The sequence below is a fragment of the Cyprinodon tularosa genome, unplaced genomic scaffold (genome assembly GCF_016077235.1).
Source record: "Cyprinodon tularosa strain WSP-4 unplaced genomic scaffold, ASM1607723v1 ctg31, whole genome shotgun sequence".
Lineage (NCBI taxonomy): Eukaryota > Metazoa > Chordata > Actinopteri > Cyprinodontiformes > Cyprinodontidae > Cyprinodon > Cyprinodon tularosa.
Genome location: NW_024039019.1, coordinates 1188322 through 1211758, shown reverse-complemented (window position 1 = coordinate 1211758; position 23437 = coordinate 1188322). Strand labels below are relative to the sequence as shown.

The following is a 23437-nucleotide window of genomic DNA, read 5'->3' as shown; positions in this document are numbered from 1 at the left end:
CTACCCCTTATATCAAACTGGTAACATTTTAAGAGCTATCATAATGATTAATAGACTGCATGATTTATGACATGGCTTGGAACTGCCATTGTTACGGGTCCTAGGCGAGGCGGCCACAATAAAAAAGAGCAATCTGGAAAATAATGGTAGATTCCGTGTAAGAAAAACAATGAGGCACTTGTGTTCATGTCTGAGTAGCAACTCTTTAATTTACAACTGCACCCGTAAAATTTATAGCACATTTCTTAGTCCTTTCGCCAAACGTGACTTTGAATAAAGTCAATTTAACACGTGTATATATAGGTGTAATTACTCTATAACCATTACTAACACTGACTATAAGTGTATAACTGACTCTTACAGTTGAGAGCACGTACTATATATGGGTGCTTTAATATTACATCAAATTCAATAAAGACAGCACAAGACACACAGTAGCTCATAAATACCCTAGAGTAGTTTTTAAACTTACAAAGAATCAGACTTAGTGCATGGGAAGATGAACCAATTACCTTGACAAAATATTAACTATTGTTGAACTATGTTTTTAAAGGTACACTATGCAACCGGTGTTGATTTTCCAGTGAGGCTCCCTCCAGAGGGCGAAAGTAAAGGTGCACTGTCGTAAATATGCACAGCTGTTCTCCTGGTTTCTCCGTCAAGCCAGGCGCGGTTGTTTTGAGCTTAGCAGCGAATGACTAACGCTGCGTTCACACTGGACGTAGCTGGCGTGACAGAAGCAGCGAGTTTACATGCAAAGTCAATGGTTGACGCGCGTCAAGGCGCAGCAAAAGGTCCCGCGGCGCGTTTTGAGCACCAGGCGCAGCACGTCTGAGCAGCTGAAGCAGCGCGTCGGGTGCGTTTAACGCAGGGAGAGACACAGCGCTGATGATCACTCCTCTTAAACAGTTTATTGACGCCTAAATTAACTTAAAAGGCAGAAATCTGCCGGCAGAATATGCAGTTTGGATTATTTAGATGAAAAACACCTACCAGCTGCCGCGGTGAACCGCTGCTGATGAAGGGATCCATACTGTTGGCGCCCCGCTGGTATGTGGGGGTCTGAGCGGCTCCGACAGAAAAAAAATATGGAAGGCAGGATAATAATCTGAATGAACTGACTGCACTGATAACGTTTTCAGGTGTATTTTCTCACTTAAACACATATTAAAACTACTTTATTCCCACTGATCACAGCAAATATAGCTGCAAGGCAGAGAAAGGATAGTGAAGCTCCGCCCAACGCGCCTCAGACACAGCCAGAGCAGCAAAGCTGCTTCAGCCACGCGTCAGAACTAACTGGCACAAGCACCAAAAAGGAAGCAGCAGACGCGATTTTGCTGCTTTTGCTGCGTGAACGTAGCATAACTGCACAAAGATTGCCACTGTGCTAGCAACGAGAATGCTTTTAACTGGGGGCGTGTAGCAGTTCTCGCCGTAAAGCAAGACTGACTCTCACGAGACTTCTGAGCCTGTGGGTGCGGGTCGGTGCTCCTGCAATTGCAAGTGCAGTATTTCCCCCACAGACCACCAGGGCGGCCGAGAATACCTTTGTTCAACCTGAAATGACTCATTTAGTCATCCATAACGTTATGGAACACATTAATTAACTGAAAAATGTTGCATAGTGTCCCTTTAAATTTTAGATTTATAGCAGGTGTTGGGATCCGGAGGTTTGCCCACCAGAGGGCGCCGAGGATCCCTTTCTGAGGGCTTCTGCTGTCTGTTGGGATCCAGAGGCTTGCCCACCAGAGGGCGCCAAGGATCCCTTCCTGAGGGCTTGTGCTCACCTGCAACACCTGTCTTTCATCTCCTGATCAGCCTTGGGCCTATTAAGAAGGAGGGGACTAACACTCCAACGCCAGAGTGTTTGCCAGTTACGGTTAGCAAGACCTGAGCCAACCTGCCTGTCTTAGTCTTCAGACTTTCTGTGATCTGAACCTGATCCTGTTTTCTCCTCTCTGCCTCACAGGTTGAACCTGCCTGTTAACCTGAAACTCTGGAGAGTTTCTCTGCCGGTGACCAGTCTGCCTGCTCTCTGTTTTAATCTGGAGGGCTTCTCCTGTCAGCATCTGCCTGCCCGCCCTCAGAAGATAACTTGGAGAGAGACTCTGTCCGTGATCTGCCTGCAATCATACAGTAAGCCCTGCCTCTGCCTCAGACTAAGCTCTCAAGAGAGAGAGAGAGAGAGAGAACCAAACCTGGAGTCAGCAAGCCTGCACTCAGACCGTCTCAACCCAGCTTTCAGGAGAGAGAGAGAGCTTATCAGGAATCAGCCAACCTGCACTCAGACTGCCTCTGCCCAGCTGTCAACTCTCCTCCTGCCTGCACAGGGTTCCCAACCTGGAACCAGCCCGCAGCACTCAGACTGTCTCAGCCTAGCTCTCAGTTCACTTCCTGTCAGCACTCAGCTCTGCTAGCCCTTGGCCTGCCAACAGCCTCTGGATCCACAAGGTTCCCCCCCTCTCTGCAGCTCTGCTTATCTCCTGATCAGCGGTGAACCAAATCCAGATCAGTCTCCCTAACCCTGGACCTGTTAAATCATTGTACATTTCTTTAATAAACCTTTTGAACTTTTCTCCTGCCTCCGAGTGTTCTGCATATGGGCTAGGTTCTTTACCCATCATGACAGTAGGCTTGTGTGAGACAAGTCCATACGTACATGCAGCAGTAGGGTCTGCAAAAGCAGGTTGGTTTGGGATTTTTTTCACTGCACTCATCCATTCATCTATCAGCGCTTCCTGTGCCCAAAGAATGGAGAGCCCATATAACGGTGCAGTGTTCATGTTTATGTTCATATGAGACAATAGCGAAAATTTTATCTTCAATTCTACACCCCCACCCCAGTGGCGGCTGGTGAAAAATATTTTTGGTGGGGCTGATATAGCCTAGTGTATGTCTCCAACTAATCCGGAATAAGAATTCAAATAAACAATTGGACAATACATACAATTTAACAGTAATGATTTAATTTACTATATAATAACAGTAACAGTGATGATTTGGGTCACTGTGACGGGGTTCTTTGGCCTCCAAGAATCCAGGCTCAGTCGGGTTACCGGTGTTGGTGATATATTGTGCTCAAAAACTTTAAAACAGGGTGCAAAAGAAACTAAACATGTACAAGATACTCTGGGCCTCAGCCTCCCTCCAGTTACCAGCAATGTAACAAAGAAACAGAAAACAAAAATGGCCGCTTTTCTTCCCACAGCCCTCATTAAATAGTTTAAGCCCCTCACATCAGGCTCTCTTATTTCTGATTTCTTCTCATTAATCAGTTTTGTCCATATATTACCTCCACAAACAATTGATGTACAAAAACAAATAATTTTTACAACTTAATTCTTTTACACAGATTCATTGACTTATTCAATTACACCAAACTGGGTTTGAACCCAGCAAAGACGCAGCCAGACTGAAGATGACAAGTCCCCGTAGCATAAACACGTACACACACCCACTCGGCTAACCCCACTGAAATATTAAGTGTGCTCCCTCAATATGCCAGCAGGTAACCAGGAACAGCTTGTGTGTTTTAAGTTAATGGAGCTACTGGGCTCAGCGCGAGTGAATTGGTCCTCACAAGCACAGTATAACAGGAATGTGTTTGTGGCGCGCAAAGTTAGAAGATGTTTTAAGCGACGAGGTGGATTCGTCACAGTCACAATAACCATGATATGAAATGTTCATATCCTACAACAGGGATGTTCTTCTGGCAAACGGGTAGATAAATAAGGATCTCACCGAATTTGGTGGAAGCTGCATCTCGGTCGTTACATTCGCCATCTTCCCTCTAATTGTCTGCACCTGCGCTTGGGTGCAGAAGCCTGTTAAAGTGCAGTATTTTCAGCGCCCCAAGACTATAAAATTCTGAGACGCTGATTGGCCATTAAATTATTAAATTGACCTAGCAATAGTACATGATTGACAGATTCTCTGCAAATGTGGGTCTGTCTGATCAGCGCCCCCAGAACAGAGACGGTAGGAGTCTGTCTGTGGAAATCCACAAATGAATGACAGTAGATAGGGAAATGTAGTTTATATAATTTGTTTTCTTATAGGTACACACTCTAGAGAGTAAAACTGACATTTATGAGTTAATTTCTAAAAATGTATTTTACGTTTCTCGCCCCAGCGCCCCCTATGGGCCGGCCGCCACTGCCCCACCCCCAACTTTGAGGGAGGGATGCATTTCTGGGGATAACCGTGATCCCAGTTTTCTCCCTGTAGGACTCACACACGGCCAGTATCTCTACACTCTTAGTGGTTCAGGGGAAGTTTAAATGGTGGAGCGGTGCATGGAGTCCACACAGAGGCTCACTCATTCATTGAGATAAAACAAAACAGGTTGCTGATGAAAAAAATGAAGGAAAGATATAACAATTAAATGCAATTCAGTTTATTTATATAGCACCAATTCGCAACACGTCATCTCAAGGCACTTTACAGTTCACCAGATCATACAGTGAAATTGTCATATTTTTCTAAGGAAAACCAGTTGATTGCATCGACTCATTGACACTAAGCATGCCTGTAGCGACAGTGGAGAGGAAAATTCTCTTTGAACAGGAAGAAAAACCTCCAGCAGAACCAGGCTCAGTGTGAGCGGCTATCTGCCAAGGCTGACTGGGGTTCAAGGAGACAGAAGCAGAGATACAAGGCAACTGTAAAAGGCGACCCCTTCCAGGAAACACACAGCCAGGCAGCCAGCGGCTCTGAGCCAGCTCCCATGTCAGAGGATGAAGAGAGCACATCCGGCCAGTCACAGGAGAAACAGGACTACACTGAAAAACAGGCCAAGCTGCAACATCTATAAACAAAGGTGTTGATGGCACAGCTGATATTTCTCTCCAGGATGGTGTAACAGCCAAACAGGAACAGACCAGATGAAGCTACTATGAGAAAAAGCATATCGTAGAGATTGACCTAAAAGATTCTGCAGAGTGGTGATGATGAAAAAGGGGTCCCTATGTCTTTCAGAAGTCTAAGATCTGCCTCCCATTCTACTTTAAGAAATACTAGGAACCACTAGTAAACCTGCAGATTAGAGCAAAGTGGTCTGTTAGGAACAATCAGATCTCTGATATAAGACGGAGCTTGGCCATTTAAGGCTTTATATGTGAGAAGGATAAATAACAAAAATCTGTAAGTCAGTTTGCAAATGTGCAAATTGTTAATCAAGAGGTTTTCCTGCAAAATCATTAAATATTACATTTTCTATAAGTATAAAAAACCAGAGGTAAGATTAGAACAAGCAAGTCTATATCCTGTTTCAGAGTATGCAATGCCGGCTATCCACTGGGGCAGGAGGAGGCGCTCTGAGGTACATCTCTGAGGTTGTGCTGGGCGTTTTGAATTGTACACAGGTGGACAATGTGCCCCTCCTCTTGTCAATCTGCCCAAACTCCTGCCCCACTCCTTCTATTAAATGACCAATAAGCAATCACTATACAGGTGCTGGTCATAAAATTAGAATATCATGAAAAAGTAGATTGATTTCAGTAATTCCATTTAAAAAGTGAAACTTGTATATTATATTCATACATTACATACAAACTCATATATTTCAGATGTTTATTTTGTTTAATTTTGATGATTACAAATGACAACAAATGAAAATCTCAAATTCATCATATCAGAAAATTAGAATATTGTGAAAAGGTTCAAAATTGATGGCCCCTGGTGCCACACTCTAATCAGCTAATTAACTCAAACCACCTGCAAAAGCCTTTAAATGGTCTTTCAGTCTAGTTCTATAGGCTACACAATCATGGGGAAGACTGCTGACTTGACAGTTGTCCAAAAGACGACCATCGACACCTTGCACAAGGAGGGCAAGACACAAAAGGTCATCGCTAAAGAGGCTGGCTGTTCACAGAGCTCAGTGTCCAAGCACATTAATAGAGAGGCGAAGGGAAGGAAAAGATGTGGTCGAAAAAAGTGTACAAGCAAGAGAGATAACCGCACCCTGGAGAGGATTGTGAAACAAAACCCATTCAAAAATGTGGGGGAGATTCACAAAGAGTGGACTGCAGCTGGAGTGAGTGCTTCAAGAACCACCACACACAGACGTATGAAAGACATGGGTTTCTGCTGTCGCATTCCTTGTGTCAAGCCACTCTTGAACCACAGACAGCGTCAGAAGCGTCTTGCCTGGGCTAAAGAGAAACAGGACTGGACTGCTGGTGAGTGGTCCAAAGTCATGTTCTCTGATGAAAGTAAATTTTGCATTTCCTTTGGAAATCAAGGTCCCAGAGTCTGGAGGAAAAGAAGAGAGGCACTTCATCCACGTTGCTTGAAGTCCAGTGTAAAGTTTCCACAGTCAGTGATGGTTTGGGGTGCCATGTCATCTGCTGGTGTTGGTCCATTGTGTTTTCTGAGGTCCAGGGTCAACGCAGCCACATACCAGGAAGTTTTAGAGCACTTCATGCTTCCTGCAGCTGACCAACTTTTTGGAGATGCAGATTTCATTTTCCAACAGGACTTGGCACCTGCACACAGTGCCAAAGCTACCAGTACCTGGTTGAAGGACCATGGTATCCCTGTTCTTAATTGGCCAGCAAACTCTCCTGACCTTAACCCCATACAAAATCTATGGGGTATTGTGAAGAAGAAGATGCAATACACCAGACCCAACAATTCAGAAGAGCTAAAAGCCACTATTAGAGCAACCTGGGCTATCATAACACCTGAGCAGTGCCACAGACTGATCGACTCCATGCCACGCCGCATTGCTGCAGTAATACAGGCCAAAGGAGGCCCAACTAAATACTGAGTGCTGTACATGCTCATACTTTTCATGTTCATACTTTTCAGTTGGCCAACATTTCTATAAATCCTTTGTTTTTATTGGTCTTCAGTAATATTCTAATTTTCTGATATGATGAATTTGAGATTTTCATTTGTTGTCATTTGTAATCATCAAAATTAAACAAAATAAACATCTGAAATATATGAGTTTGTATGTAATGTATGAATATAATATACAAGTTTCACTTTTTAAATGGAATTACTGAAATCAATCTACTTTTTCATGATATTCTAATTTTATGACCAGCACCTGTACAAATCAGCCTACAGGGAGCCTGCCTAGGAGCCATCACCAGGTTTCTCTTTCACTGAGAGGAAAAGCTGACTCTGTAAACTTTGAGGAAACAGAAAAGCATTTGTCTGCAGCATGATTAGTTAACTGGGAGAATCACATAGAAGCAGATGCTTCTGTCATGCATCCATGAATGTGGAGAAGATGGATGAAGGAGGAGAAAGATGTCTAAATAAATCCTGACAGACAATCATACCATTACCTCAGAGAAAACCTACAACTTTACCTTCCTCTCCTCATCTGCTGCTGAGCATTAACTTGGCAGCCTGCTGGGTCTCTGCTCTGCTCCCTTCTCAGCTGCTGATGGGTCTGCTTTCGCTGCAGCACTAGCTGCCTTGAATATACCCATATTTTTCTGCAAATTTTGCTGCATCCTAACGGAGACTCCCAAAGATTTCTATAGCACACATGATATGACTTGGGCTCCTAGATGGTTTACTAACTAAACAGTGATGGGAGTGAAGACTGAGGGCAGAGAGAGATGAACCAATGGCCTGCTCATATAGCCCATTGTTAAATTTAATCAAATGAAAAAGGTAAAGTCAAAATGATCTTATTCAAGCATTGATTTAATCAATTAATATATTGGCTCCCGCTCCAGTAACTTTAATTCTGTAGCGTTCTGATCAGGTGATCTTTGGTCATCTTCCCACAACTAATAATATTCATTCCTTCTCTCTTTATTCTAAAGGCTCATGATTAATTTTAAACATTATCAGCATAAACTTCACCTAGAGATATTGCTGCCATAAACTTCTATACTTCAAGGAATAAATAATAATTGAAATGAGCTCGTTTGTCTCAAAGTGAAATGTGTCACAGTGTCATGGTGAGGGTAGAGGTTGCTTGACAACCCAAATGCAGAGATGAGTTCTTGTTGGTTTAGTAAAGAGAAACCGAGGGAAACATCCAAAAACATAAAAATAATTAGAATCAAAAAGCAGCAAACATCAGGAAAACTTAGGTGGGGAGCCAGAGATGGGGAAGCAACAACCAAAAGGAACCGGCACTGAAGAACTGCACAGGGAGAATATATATGGGAGACAGAACAAAGACTGGTGTAGCCAACGGATATGAAGCAGGTGTGGATGGAAGAGACTTGAAAGGAGCTAGGGGGAAGGAGACAGGCACAAGGGGGCAACAGAGAGTAACTAGAGCCTGCTTAAAAATGGGAAATAAACCAAAGATCAACAAAACAGAATGATTGTTAACTGAAAAGTGAAAGTCCCAAAAAATAAAAACTATAACACACAGACCTTTATTCTTTTAAATCAAATTTTTAATTTTGTCTTTTAAAAGTCAGAAATAGTTTTTTTTTTTTATTATTATTATTATTCGTTAGGTTTATTATGTGGGCAAGTGCATCTGGAGTGCCTGAATAAAAAAAAAAAAAAACTCCAACAGTACAAAGAAAAAAAAAAGTTTGGGCAGCTTTTTCTTTAGCAAATTTGAGCAAGGTGCCTAGAAGTGAAAAAGAAACCTTTGTTGTTCACACAAACATATAAAAACATCACAATTATATTATTTTTGTATTTTGATGTTTTCCTTCCATAGTTCAGTATATCCACCTATTTAATGTCTTATGATGTATCAAGTTAAAAACTCATTTAGCAAAATACTTTAAAACAAATCCTTTCTGTTTTGGAATGCTTGGAATTCTGTCCTAATTATACCAATTATAAGAACTTAGAAATACCCAGAATATCCGGAATGACTCATCTGATCATCTATAACTCATCTCTCATTTTTTCTCCTTTTGGCCTCACCACTCGGCCAATGAACAGGACTGAATTAGTCTTTTTGTCCTTGACAAAGAAAATAAAAGGATGGTCGGCATAGAAGAGCTTAGGGTTTTTTAGTTTGTCTGATCCAAAGATGCTGGTATCAATTTCATTTCCATGAGTGTCCCATTCCAAAGCAGCAGCATGGAGCACAGCAGACAGGTACAGATCCTTCTTCCCAGAGATGTTAGAGAGATCTGCTTTTGATCTGTTCACAGCCTCGGTGAGGCCCAGCTCCTGAAGCTGCTTCTAAAGAAATAGCAGAAAAAGTCTGTGTAACTAAAAGGTCATGGTTCTGAATTTCTTTCAAACCGAGCTTCATAAAGTGTTGCATGTTTTACCTGCAGGTTGTGACTAACTTCCATGCTGACTTTGGGCAGAGAAACAGCCACCACTGTCTGCTTCATCTTCCCCATCCAGGTGTCCAGCTGCTTTTTGTTCAGCATCTTCTCTAGTCTCTGCAGGGGCTCCACATGGTAGGGCATGATCAGCACCATTGTGGACATCTTATGAGCCAAAGGCATGCTAAGAAGAGACACTTTATTGGTGGTGTCATCGTAGAAGTCAAAAAGACCTGAGAATATAATGTTAAAAATGTCAGCCTTACATCGGTCCTTACACTTGAGGAATCTCTTCAACTTTAAAGCAAATCTTTGTTTTCTTTATTCCATCTTTAAGAATATAAAGATATACTCCTATACAATCTTATATTGTATACAAATTTGTTTTTGGGATGCAGATTTCAGGGTATACCTAATATATACCACATAATGGGACACGTTAGCATCACAGGTGTTTATAATCAATAAACTCTGTTACCGAATCTTACAGACGAGCCCTTTTTTTTTTTTTACACAGGCTTATTTTTATTCATTTATTTTTAAAAGTAATTCTGTTGAAGCTTGGTGGAAAAGCAATGTCTGTCTTTCATTTTGTTCATTTTTTAAATAACTCTTATGTATTACTTTTATTAGATTAAAGCTTTTTCTGTGTTCTTTGTGGGTTTTTCTTTCATTAAACAGGAGGAACCAAATATATAAACGGTTCAACAGTCTTTGTTGTTGCTGCATATTGTTTTTCATGAGCATCGTTTTAATCATATGTTGTATTTAAATCCTTTACGGGTCTGTTTTTGTGCACAGGCTGGTCATGATGTGGGACACTAGCACAGCTTTGTGACGATGACTGCAGCTCAGCTATTTTTGCATTTAGCACCTGTAAATGTTCTGTTGGATTGTTTTCTGGTTTGTGTTTTTTGTTGGTTTGTGGTTCAGTGTTTTTTTTTAACACCACAATGAATTAAATAGAAATACTGTGAACCAACATTTTTTTTTTTTTTATCCTATTCAGCTACACAAGCATTCTCTTTAAACCCCACAAATTTGTACTATAAATTAGAGTATACCAGATTCTTATGTACACCTTAGTAATTTATTGATTTGCAGTAAAAATGTCCTCCCTTTTGGTGGTATATAAATGGCCACTCTGTCAGCTAAAGAAATATTTTAAAGTGTATACTCCAGTTAACAATGTATTGATTACTAAATTAGTTGATGATTATTTAAATAATCAATTAAACTGATTAACTGTGTTTATTAATAAAATTTTGGTTAAACATAATTTTTTTTTCAGGTGAGAAAACTTACAGAACAAAATACCAAGGGATCCATTGATCATGATTTTTACATGAAATGTACCCTCACAAAAAATATCTGAACTATGCCTTTAAAGGCACACCACAGACTTTGTGACCTAAAGAGTTGATGCATATGAGTTATTTTAAATGGTTCCTCAGGCCACTACACAGTGCTTGACACTATCAATGCTACGAGCGGGGCTCCCCTCTTGAAATACCGACTATGTAAGTTAAGAGAAGACGCACCGTCATTGGTCAGGTCATGTGACCTAGAAGAATGTATCGCTTTAAAGCCATAGGCTCTTTTATAGTCATGGAGCTAAGGCTTTAGCTCTATTATTTTTCCGTCTGCTTGACTACTGGTCATGGTTGAGGCAAGGAAAAAGTTTTAACCTTTTGAGGAGGCTAAAAAGAGAAAACGGGAAAGAGATTGAGGAAAACCAAGAGTAAATCTTGGAAAGGAGTTTGTTTGTTGGCGCAGACTGAAAGAAGAAGCCGGATGTACTGTAAAACCAATTCTATTTCCTCAACTTTATTATTAGATTGTTAAATTAACACTTTTCTCCTAGTATACAGTCATATATCTGTTATTATTTTCGATGTTGACAGGGTGCTGCTGTGGTTTCTGTGACTTTTCTCCTGTTAGCTGTATGAGGCTGTTAGGCTCAAAATCCCACTTCAGTTCAAGCCGTCATGCTCATTATACGCCGAGCTGACTGTTACGCCGCCACCACGCGGACTAATTGGCCAAGCTACCAATGAGCTACTTGGCAGCCACCTTTCCCACTGTAAGCTTGTTTATTTCCCACCTACGGACCTTCAGCACCGCTCACGGCCCTTGGTGGATCGTGCACGTATCACGCGGGAAGCCTTTTAGTGCTGTCGTTCTCATCTCCCGCTCCCTTCTTTTCCAGACGTACTGAAGAAACTCTGCGTGTCGTCTTTGTTTTTTTAATAAATAAACTATTCCTAACTAATTTTAACTAATCTTAGCTAACTTTTAACTAATCTTAAATGTGCCCTACCTGTCTCCTCAATGTATTCTGAATGTGGGTCAGAAGACTTGGGACAATGACAGATGTTTATTAGGAGAAAAATATGGGCAGTTATGTTACGCCCCTGAAAATGGGGAGGAATAAAAACAATGAAAAGAGATGTTTCCTCAGCGAGAACTTTTACTCTAATGAAGTATTGGTTTTACAACAATTAACATTTATAAAATCTTACAGCAAAAATGCCTGGGTACAGAGAGTGCACGCATCTTACTAATATAGTATTTACCTGAGGCATAAGCCCTACAACAAGCAACAGGTTCTCTGAGATTAACATTATAAAACCAAAACGTGTTTATTTTAATAAAATAAATGAAGCACATCATATAACCCGTTAAAAAACTAATAAATAGCTTTGTTCATTAAAAGGTAACTGTTTCCTCACACATTAGAAAAACAACTTTATGCTTCAACACAAACTAATAATGTAATAAAAACTCGTACAAAAATAAATGTGTGCAAAACCTCCGAAATAAGTGCAAAATACACCACCAAAAGCGTTTATGCGCATCTACAAACGATTCAAAATGGCGACGCCCGTTACAACTTTGTGATGGTCGGTGCTTTCTAGCAGGGAGCCAACTGACACGCCCACACTTACACACATCACGACACTTCTGAATAACTTAAATTATAACAAACACATTTAACATTGCTTTAACATGTTAGCTGATTACTAAAATCACGCTAAATATGTTTAACAGACGAAGGTACTTTTTATCAGTTTGATTAAACGGTATAATTCAACATGGAAAAAACAGAAAAACGCCCGTTTTCTCCTTTTTCTCCTCAGAAAACGATTCGTTTTCCCGTTTTGTGGTTTCTAATCCGTGTATCATTCGTTCTTTCTATTTTCAATTGTCAATCAAAAAACAACAAATCAAAAATTGACTGGTTATTTTGTTTTTTGTTTTTTATCGTTAAACCAAAAACGAAAAAAGGATTGGTTTTTCATATTTCAATTCTAAGCTCAGATCAAGAATACGAAATGGAAAAACGGACAGCAACGCAGAATTTGATTTTAATATTTAATCGGTACAGTTTACATGACCCGGAAGTTTGGTGGAGCGTTAGCTAAAAAAACAATTGGCTTACTCCCACCACGTTCGATCAAACTGCACCAGATAAGGCAGTCGGACCTATCAGCCATGGACAGTTACGTTTTATTTCGAGGATCCAAGCGTGTGACTCTTGAGGAGGACATGACAACGGAGAAAATTTGCAGGATTTTCCAGGTATAACTTTTTTCTTGAAACTTTTCTGTGCACTGTACTTTTAACTAGCAACAAACAGCTTCTCGATCAACATAGTGTGTGGTTCTAGCGTCGCCATGGTAGCCACTTCATTACCCCAACTGCTGCGCAAAGAGCTATTTCCGGGTCACGTAAACTGTACCGATTAAATATTAAAAACAAATTCTGCGTTGCTGTCCGTTTTTCCATTTCGTATTCTTGATCTGAGCTTAGAATTGATATATGAAAAACAAATCCTTTTTTCGTTTTTGGTTTAACCATAAAAAACAAATAACAAAATAACCAGTCAATTTTTTATTTTTTGTTTTTTGATTGGCAATTGAAAATAGAAAGAACGAATGATACACGGATTCTTTCTGCACATAAAACCAAAATCCATTAAACGGCTTGATTTTGGTTTTTTCGTTTTCGCCCCCAAAACGGAAACACCAGTCAATTTTCGGTTTCAGAAGTGGGCGTGGCTTTCAAGCCCGCCGGTCCGGTGCCCTTCAAAATAAAGGCATGGCATGGAGAAACTTTCGCTGTATTTCCTGCCCTCATCGTAGCTTTTGCTTGTGTTCAAAATTAAAGCAGGTTTTATACATATATAAATATATACATATATTTAGATGTAATATATATTTATATTTTTTATAGCTACAGGGTTTACTCGGAATAAAGTCATCAGAGAGATTTAACTGCGACAGAACAGACATGGTAAATTTGACACTCACGACAGGTGAGCAGTAGATGTCGCTGTGCATCAATGGGACAATTAATCGCAATATCAAGCGTATTTTACCTCCTCATAGTCAATAAATGGAACATTTATGAAACGGAGTGCTGTGTGAGGAACTTCATTTTTGTGGCGGTAAAAAATCTGGAATGTTTTTAGAGATATATCTGGGAAAACAGCCAATAAAATCACGAGTGAGGTGAAAAAAATTATCCCTGCATTTCCATGCCTGAGATGTTTGTACCTCTACAGCAAGATAATATTGTTATGTAAATACATACTGATAGGATACTATGCAAATTCAATTTTAACAGTCTTGCCGGGGCTGGGTGATTTGATTCTGCGCTGGCACATCGTCCTGCGCTTGAATTCAGATGTGCATAAAGGTACATGTTGATTCGCACTTTTTACTCGCATATGAGGGGACATGTAACATCAGGGGCTTTGGCTCAGACCCGTCATTTGTCCTTGTCCCTTTACAGTCTTTACGAATTAATTCCGTCCGCTCCAACAAAATCTGAGAACGTGAAACTGAGTCTTTGGCATGCGTAATTACGCAGAGCACCCTGCGCAATAGAGATTTGTCTGATCAAGGCAGCGATTGAGGTGACAAACCTGTCGCTGTGAAAGGGGATGAAAATGATTATAAACGTTAAGAGGTTAGAAGTGATTGGAGTTGGGAAAAAAATACTTTTTGTTGCAGTAAATTCTATTAGAATAACTGTCATTCTAATTTATAGTTTAAGATTCAGTAAGATATAGAGTTTTTCAATATTTTTAAGTAATACGTGAATTATATAGTTAGAGTGAGATGTATTTAGGTTTCCTTATACCATTAAATATGAATTATTGTATGTACATACACTTACATTCTAAACAAACTTTACTATGAAAATGCAGGGTTTTGAGACGAACGCACAACGCATGCGCACTGTGGCTACAACAGGACCGACTTTCTGTGTCCAGACGTCTGAGGATCACAGAGCAACATGTAGCACTTGAGTCATTTCACAGGTAAGTTATTATTGTTCTGTTTTATTTATTATTGTTCTAACTGTTTTTTTTTTAAATAACAGATAAAAAGTTATTTCACTGTTTTGTAGGACCTATTTTCTCTTGTGGCCCTTTGTTAAGCTGTAACTATGCTTAATGAATAATTTTTAATTAACTAATTCATGCTCCATTTGAACATGTAAATTTCAATCAAAATATAGTTGTACTTGTGAATCTTTTGTTGATTCAGATCAAAGAGGAATTCAGGAGAACAACAACCATTCCAGTGGATCAAACCAGGCAAAAACTTGACAAATACACACGAAAGCTGATGAAAGCCAGGGGGGGGAGTTTTGGGGCCCAAGACGAGTTTGCTCCTGGACCGACTGAGTCAGGTGTGCTGGTTTTGCTTGTTTATATATTTTACAGGGAGATGGACCTACTTTTTTCTGATTCACAGACAGACCAAATTCTTTGGCAATGCAGTAAAGTGCTTCATGTAGATTAACAGGACCATCCCAGTATTTTTCTGTTCTTTGTGCTCTACTAGGGATGTAACAATATTACAATACTACTCTACCTACCTCAATAACAAGCCTGTGACATTTATTGCATTGTAAGACACCATTGATGTATCAGCATTGACGTAACTTATTACTTATATTTATGAAATAAAATACGATGTCTTGCTGCCCTCAGCTGCCTGTCTGTCCCCACCTCACTGACTGACTTTGCTCCTTCTCCATCGCTCCCTCAGTCACCCACTTCATCTCGCTCTTTCTCTGATATCTGGTCACACAATCGGTTCAAGACACCCCTAAGTCTTAAACTTCCCTCACATGCTCATTGTGTATTTATAATGCTTATGTTTATGTTCTTAATCTGTTCACAGAAACAGAGCATTGAGGTGAGAAGAGAAGCCATTATCTCCAGCCTTATACTGTACCATGGGAAGAAGGAATATGACTTGTTTAGGACTGCTTGGTAGGTCATGTTTTCAAACATTTAAAAATAATCTTGAACAAGGGGTTCATTTAAAGTGACATAGTGTTTGAAAGTGATTCATAAATGGGTAATTATCGCAGCATGTTACCATTGTGAAATTTCTTTCAGACACTCCGGCTAGGTTTAGGTTTCCTGCTTTATTTTATATAGTTTTTAATATTTCAAATTCAAATATTGTATAGAAAGAAAGAAATGTGTTAGACCACTGTCTCACATCAGATGGGATACCCTCACAGCACAGGGGAAGAAGCTGTTTCTGAGTTTATTAGTTTTTGATTTGATGTTTCTGAAGCGTTAATCTGTAACAATATCTAGCATAAGTCATTTTGCCTTATGTAACTGTGGTGTAAATAATTGTATGCTGAACTTATTGGCTTGCTACAAGAGTGATTGATTTGTAATGTTTGTATGTTACAGTTTACGATGGCTAAAGCGATGGCAGTGGTCAGAGGCCACTCTTCAATAAACAACTGAAAAGAGAAAGAAGTTTGGTTATTGGAGCGTCGTTGTCTGGCTGTCTAGCCGGCTGAAAAGTTGGGAAAACTCAGGGCGAGGACAGCACAGTGATGTCAGTAACTCTGTTTTCAAAATCTGACAGCTATGAGATTGTCCCAGGATGCAAGAGTACAGCGAAAGCTTGTCCACTGCTTATGGGACTGATTTATGCCCTGAACTGTGCATACCCTCCTATTTTGTGCTACACTTTTAAAGTCCTCTAAGAACTCTTGCTGGAGATGGATCAATTTAAACTCTACACAAAAGAAAACACCCTGAAGTGAAAGTTACTGTCATGATTCTGTCTTCCTAGAGGAGGAAAATATTTCTGTAATGAATGTTTTAACTCTGACAGTGTTGTAAACTTTTCACTACATATTTAAAAAACACTGTTCCAGTTTGAATGTAAAATTTATCACTGCCCCATAAAGAAATTTAGAAATTAAATTCACACTACTAGTGGAGTTACTTATTTGTGAAGCCGTTTCTTTAATGCATAGAGTATTGCTTCATTTTATTTGTAAACGTTTATCCAGAGACAACTGGCATCAAATATTATGTTTTAGTGCGTAGTTTAACATAATGCAAAAAGTAAAAAATGTTTACTTTAATTTCATGTCTTAATTACATGAATTGCCTTTAAACCTTAATGGCACATTACTTAATTATGTACAAAAACTGGAAATATGTTATGTTCTATTGTAAACTTTAAGCTATTGCCTTATGTAACTAGTTTTTACATTTCATTCCACTTTAATAAAACTTTGTCTTAAATAATGCTGTGAAGTTATTGAAATGTCAGCCTATGGTTCAGCTTGAATAAGTTTGAGATATTTAAAAAACATTTTTGCCTTTCTAAATAACTTTAACCTGGGCATTTTTTTACCTGTATGGGAGGTCTTTGAACTCCAGAAAGAATATGACTTAATCTGCAACTGTCAGGAGAGAGAACTATACTGTCATTTAGTAAAATAATAAATTTTGTTTTGCCATCAAATTTGGTAATTGTTAGTGAACCATCTCAACGACTGTTTGATCATGAGCTATTCTAATGTTACAACACACTGGTGGTGAACACTTAATTGTCTCTTCAGTGGTGTAGAGAGGGTGTGAATAGTTCTTCACTTACAGCAGCTTGTGCAACATCCTATCTAGACTCGGCTCTAACATCCAGAGCTATTCACAGCACAGAGCCAGTTTCTTCAAGTCTATTATTATTTATGTTTTTGGAGGTTTGTTGTTTTGGTCTTGTTTTGCCTTGTTGTACAACTTGTGACAGCTTTGCAGTGTTAAAGGTAGTTGTTTGTCACCAGGTTCTGTTCTTATTTTACCTTTATGTCTAGCCTCTTCAAGACCATGCTAAATTTCAAATATGTGACAACACAATTTTAATTTAAAATATGACATTCTACAGCTTGAGTATTTGTTGTGCACAGGAATGTAATTACTGTGCACAACTAGTGTGCACAAGAAAGTACTTTTTTTGCTCTCCAATGTTCTTTTAGGGGCTCAAAATCGCATTGTAATTTTTTAAAATAAAAATGAGGAAAGAAAAGCAGTGGCCTTGTTATAACACACCAAACCTCCTTGAGTTGTATATAGACAGTATATATATATATATATATATATATATATATATATATATATATATATATATATATATGTAATCAGTACAGACCACAAGTTTGAACACAACTGCTTATTTAAAGAGTTTTCTTTATTTTCATGATTATGAGGATTGTAGATTCACACTGGAGGCATCACAACTATGAATTAACACATTTGGAATTATATACTTAAGAATAAAGAAAGAAACATCTGAATATAAGTGTTATACTCTAGGTTCTTCAAAGTAGCCACATTTTGCTCTGATTACTGCTTTGAACACACTCTGCATTCTCTTGATGAGCTTCAAGATGTAGTCACCTGAAATGGTTTTCATTTCACAGGTGTCCACTGTCAGGTTTAATAAGTGGATTTCTTGCCTTATAAATGGGTTGGGACCCTCAGTTGTGTTGTGCAGAAGTCAGGTGGATACACAGCTGATAGTTCTACTGAATAGACTGTTAGCTGCTTTTTTATTGCCATAATACAAATTCTAAGTAAAGAAAAATTCATTACTTTAAGAAATTAATCATTACTTTAAGAAATTAAGGCCAGTCAGTCTGAAAAATTGGGAAAACTTTGAAAGTGTCCACAAGTACAGTGGCAAAAACCATGAAGCACTACAAAGAAACTGGCTGACATGAGGACCGCCCCAGGAAAAGAAGACCTAGAGTCACCTCTGCTGCGGAGGATAAGTTCATCAGAGTCACCAGCTTCAGAAATCACAGGTTAACAGCACCTCAGATTAGAGAGCAGGTCAACGCCACACAGTTCTAGCAGCAGACACATCTCTAGAATAACTGTTAAGAGGAGACTGTGTGAATCAGGCCTTCATGGTAAAATAGCTGCTAGGAAACCACTGGTAAGGACAGCCAACAAGCAGAAGAGACTTGATTAGGCTAAAGAACACATTGAATGGACATTAAACCAGAGGAAATCTGTGCTTTGGTCCGATAGCAGCAGACACATCTCTAGAATAACTGTTAAGAGGAGACTGTGTGAATCAGGCCTTCATGGTAATATAGCTGCTAGGAAACCACTGCTAAGGACAGCCAACAAGCAGAAGAGACTTGATTAGGCTAAAGAACACATTGAATGGACATTAAACCAGAGGAAATCTGTGCTTTGGTCCGATGAGTCCAAATTTGAAATCTTTGGTTCCAACCATCGTGTCTTTTTACGACGGAGAAAAGGTGAACGGATGGAATCTACATGCCTGGTTCCCACCGTGAAGCAAGGAGGAGAAGGTGTGATGGTGTGGGGGTGCTTTGCTGGGTTAGGGGATTTATTCAAACTTAAAGGCATACTGAACCAGCATGGCTACCACAGCATCTTGCAGCTACATGCTATTCAATCCGATTTGGTTTAGTTGGACCATCATTTATTTTTCAACAGGACAATGACCCCTTACACACCTCCAGGCAGTGTAAGGGCTATTTGACCAAGAAGGAGAGTGATAGGGGGCTGCACCAGATGATCTGGCCTCCACAATCACCGGAACTGAACCCAATCAGGATGGTTTGGGGTGAGCTGGACCACAGAGTGAAAGCAAAAGGGCAAACTAGTACCTCTTGAAGCTCATCAAGAGAATGCAGAGTGTGTGCAAAGCAGTAATCAGAGCAAAAGGTGGCTACTTTGAAGAACCTAGAATATAAGATATATTTGCAGTTTCACACTTTTTTGATAATTATATAATTCCACATGTGTTAAAGCACAGTGAATTCAACATTCAAAGTGAATATATATATATTTATAGAGAGAGAGAGAGAGATCTATAATTTTTTCTACCTCACTCCTGTTTGTATTGGCTGTTTTCCCAGATATATCTAAAAAAAAAATTCCAGATTTTTTACCGCCACAAAAATGAAGTTCCTCACACAGCACTCCGTTTCATAAATGTTCCATTTATTGACTATGAGGAGGTAAAATACGCTTGACATTGCGATTAATTGTCCCATAGATGCACAGCGACATCTGCTGGTCATTTAAAATACCTGTCGTGAGTGTCAAATTTACCATGTCTGTTCTGTCGCAGTTAAATCTCTCTGATGACTTTATTCCGAGTAAACCCTGTAGCTATAAAAAATATAAATATATATTACATCTAAATATATGTATATATTTATATATGTATAAGACCTGCTTTAATTTCGAACACAAGCAAAAGCTACGATGAGGGCAGGAAATACAGCGAAAGTTTCTCCATGCCATGCCTTTATTTTGAAGGGCACTGGACCGGCGGGCTTGAAAGCCACGCCCACTTCTAAAACCGAAAATTGACTGGTTTTTCCGTTTAGGGGGCGAAAACAAAAAAACAAAAATCAAGCCGTTTATTGGATTTTGGTTTTATGTGCAGAAACCACAAAACGGGAAAACGAATCGTTTTCTGAGGAGAAAAAGGAGAAAACGGGCGTTTTTCTGTTTTTTCCATGTTGAATTATACCGTTTAATCAAACTGATAAAAAGTACCTTCGTCTTAACAGTGACAACATACCTGAAAATGGGGAGGAATAAAAACAATGAAAAGAGATGTTTCCTCAGCGAGAACTTTTACTCTAATGAGGAAAAGACCGCGGCATCTCCAGGCATGTGGGCGGAGACAGACAGCGTCATGTCTAGTTCAAGATCGCCTCGTAAACTGTAAATTCACACATCTTAACCACAAATTACACAATCAAGAAGAAAACAAACCAAGTAAGGCAAACCACTTTTTAGCGTTTTAACCCTTTTTAAATCAGATGATTTTCCAGATTACCCACTTTTGATTTCTCTTCTTAATGTATTACCGTTTTTTTTTTAAATAATGAATTCAATCAATTCTCTTATGGTCTAATTGATAATATCTACCATTTTAACTTATCACAGTTACAGGTCTAGCACCCCTAGTGGTTAAAAGTTACACAGTGTGCCTTTAAATAAAATTGTTTAGTTTCATATCTGTGATTTTTGAATCCAGCTAAGCAGTTTATGATCAGAAATGATATTCCACCAATATTCTAAGAGTGAGGAGGACACCTGTTGGCTGTGATGTTGTTGCAGCCTACCTACTGGCTCATGTAGAGGTCAGAGTTCACCCACCTGTGCGATGCATCATCTGTAATGACACTGTGTAGCTACTGGACACCAGAAACCCTCGGTTGTCCACCATCGTCGGGTGAAACTGCTCGTCCCAGTGAGCTGTGAGGAAATGGCAGGTTTATTTGGATTTTTTTTTACAGAACAGAGTTAAATATCTCACAGAGACACAGTTATACCCTTACGTTTGAAATACATAGCATTGATGATCATTGCCCCGTCCATGTTTTCCACATCCTTGGTGACTTCAGGCAGCTTGCCGTTGGTGGACTTGGCGGCCCACTCGTTGATCGACTTAACCGCGTTCTTTTTATCTCTGAAGTTAATCTTGGAATGATCACATCTGTAATGCTTCTTACTGCTCTTCACAAAGTGATCTACAAAGGTTACAGAGCTAGGCCCATAAAGCCGGCTACCGATTTTCCAAGTGACATTACGAGATTTTGGGTCACTCAGTTCACTGAGGAGCTCCTCAAAACCAGCGTGAAGCTGTTCGTCCTGAAGTTTAGCTGCATTCAGGATTTTTTTTACCTCTGAGGTGGTGGAGCCCTTCCACCCAAGAGCCACCAGACCCAGGGAGGAGGCCACTACCACAGGGGAAATGAGGATGTTCTCTACGCCTTTTCCCTTTGCCATGTTCAGGTAGAGGCTGAGAGCTAAATCTGCGCTGCTGTCAGCCAGGATGGCGGCGTGGTTACTGAGAACTTTATCTGCTGAAGCCGCGGTGGAAGCTGAGGTTATTGTGTTCAGAAGGGCCAACGACACCAGACATGTTAGCCACATTGTTGTATAACAGCAGAGAACCTGGAAAACACATAAAGTCATTTATCAGTGTGATGTAATGATCTATTGGACAAAAATCTGTTTCTTGGTCCTCATTGCATTTTCCTCCTCATTTTGCAGACTCATAATCACGCATAAAGAAATATTCTGCCACCACTGTTCCCCTCAAACACTTAGACGTTGGTTTTTAGGCTAAATCTGGTCGGTTCATCAGAGTCTTGATCTAGTCCAGAAATAGATGTTAAAAATTGGGCTCTGTTCGGTAAGTCTGATTTTTTTCCCACCTTAGTGCAATATTGGATGTTGAAACGATTTCTCACTATTTAACCAAATATAGACATCGTTTGGACATAAAATATGTTGTTTTTTCTATATCTTTTCAACCAATCTTTGTCAGTGGGTTTTGTAGAATTTGAGTTGGCAAGCGTTTGTATCTGGCTCCATTCTGGGTGGAGTTTTAAAAACATGTCCTAACTGTAAACCTAAAACTGATGTGGCTTTGGCTTGTGCGCATGTTGTACATAGTCCAATTGTTTATTGTTTTATCATTGAAGTTGCAGAATATTACAGTCTAATTAAATGTTTAGGAGTCAAGGATTATCAAGACATTCATGTCCATAAACAAGATGAGCGCTGATTAGGAAGCAAGCAAAGTTAGACAGGTGAATGAAGTGAATAATTAAGGTCAGCTATTATGGCAGATCATGACACACTGTTAGGTTCAACCATTTAGTTCAAAACGATACAGGTATGAAATATCCATCAAAAATATATAAAAGAAGATTAGGAGAAGTGTAAATGAGGTCAAAAAATTGTGTGGCTCCACTTCAATCACCTGACTAGCCCTGAAGCAGAAGCCACACCCCTAAACATTCAGAAACTCAATAATAAGCAACAAAATATGCACATTTGCAAAACAAAATAAATCTCTACAGTTGTAAAAACTGCAAATACTTGGGAACACATGGGAACCTTTTACCTTTTGGTAAATATTGTAAATTATTTATGATCCCTTTTATCTTAACTTAAACTGAATTAAGTTATTAGATGTTCATGACTAGGATCTGCATCCAGTTCATCCAGTGGAAGGAATGTGGTTGATTCTGATTGGTTCTTTGTTGTGTGGGAGTGTGACCATGTGCTGCTGCACATAACTTTGTCCACTTTCAGAGAGGGACTCTGAGCCTGAAGAAGCTCTGCTTGCCTCTCAGACTCCCAGACATGTTCTTACAGGCTGCTTTAAGCTTTAAAGACAAACAAAAAGGCGAAGCCATGCCTGACTTAGCCTGGATCCTTTTAAAATATGTCGGCTACAGTTTTCTTAACTTTGTGTTTAGACACTGCTTAGTGAGTGTCTATGATCATTATAGTGTATCTGAACTCAACTTGTGGAACTATTGGTTAAAAACAAGCTCATCTGTCCAGGCCCAAAAATTGAAACTTGAATTAAAACTCAATGTTCTGATTTATTGTCATATAAAGTTTTTATACTGATAAAGTAAAAGAATTGTGAATGAAATCAGGTCAAAGCTGCAGCCTTCTCACATGACTTCACAAACACATCCTTTCTGACCTACAGCACAGACTTCTACATTAATTTCCTCCAACTTTTAGCTCCAACAACTAAACATGTTTAACTTCCTTATCAGAAGCCTTAACATCAGAGCCCAGATAAGCAAACTTGTTGTCTTTAGACATGCCAGGAAATTTATCTTCCACGATCAACTCCCTCCCCCATATTCTTATAGTTACCTTATAAGGCCTTTGGAATAAGTCAGAAGGGTTGCTGCCTAGATAGATTCACATAGATCCATAAACACAGAACTTCTGAGCAGGAGCTATCTGAGGAAGCAGAATAGAAGTTTGAGAAAAGGAGCTATTATTCTGGAAGACAAGTAATCTCTGTGCCATAGGCTTCTATTTCCAGGCCGTTCCGCCCCAA

At 39.5% G+C, this 23437-nt stretch overlaps 1 protein-coding gene and 1 long non-coding RNA gene across 2 annotated transcripts; one reads left to right on the top strand and one right to left on the bottom strand.

The window, feature by feature from the left end:
- Positions 1-8475: 8475 nt before the first annotated feature.
- On the bottom strand, positions 8476-23437 carry LOC119788150 (serpin H1-like). Its single transcript, XM_038292319.1, has 5 exons — positions 23248-23437; positions 20898-21516; positions 20716-20814; positions 9225-9457; positions 8476-9132 (listed from the first exon to the last, which is right to left on the bottom strand). The coding sequence occupies exons 2-5, from the start codon at positions 21493-21495 to the stop codon at positions 8830-8832; spliced, it is 1233 nt and encodes a 410-aa protein (XP_038148247.1). The 5' UTR covers positions 21496-21516; positions 23248-23437; the 3' UTR covers positions 8476-8829.
- On the top strand, positions 14875-16575 carry LOC119788151. Its single transcript, XR_005281427.1, has 3 exons — positions 14875-14927; positions 15425-15516; positions 15955-16575. It is a non-coding gene; the product is annotated as an uncharacterized LOC119788151 (long non-coding RNA).

Bases quoted from the DNA above. Each gene is read 5' to 3' on its own strand.
- LOC119788150 (XM_038292319.1), bottom strand. From the start codon at position 21,495: ATGTGGCTAACATGTCTGGTGTCGTTGGCCCTTCTGAACACAATAACC. The intron at 20,815-20,897 runs GTAAGGGTATAA...ATTTCCTCACAG, and splicing joins CAATGCTATGTATTTCAAAC to CTCACTGGGACGAGCAGTTT. The intron at 9,458-20,715 runs GTGGGTGAACTC...TTATATTCTCAG, and splicing joins ACAGATGATGCATCGCACAG to GTCTTTTTGACTTCTACGAT.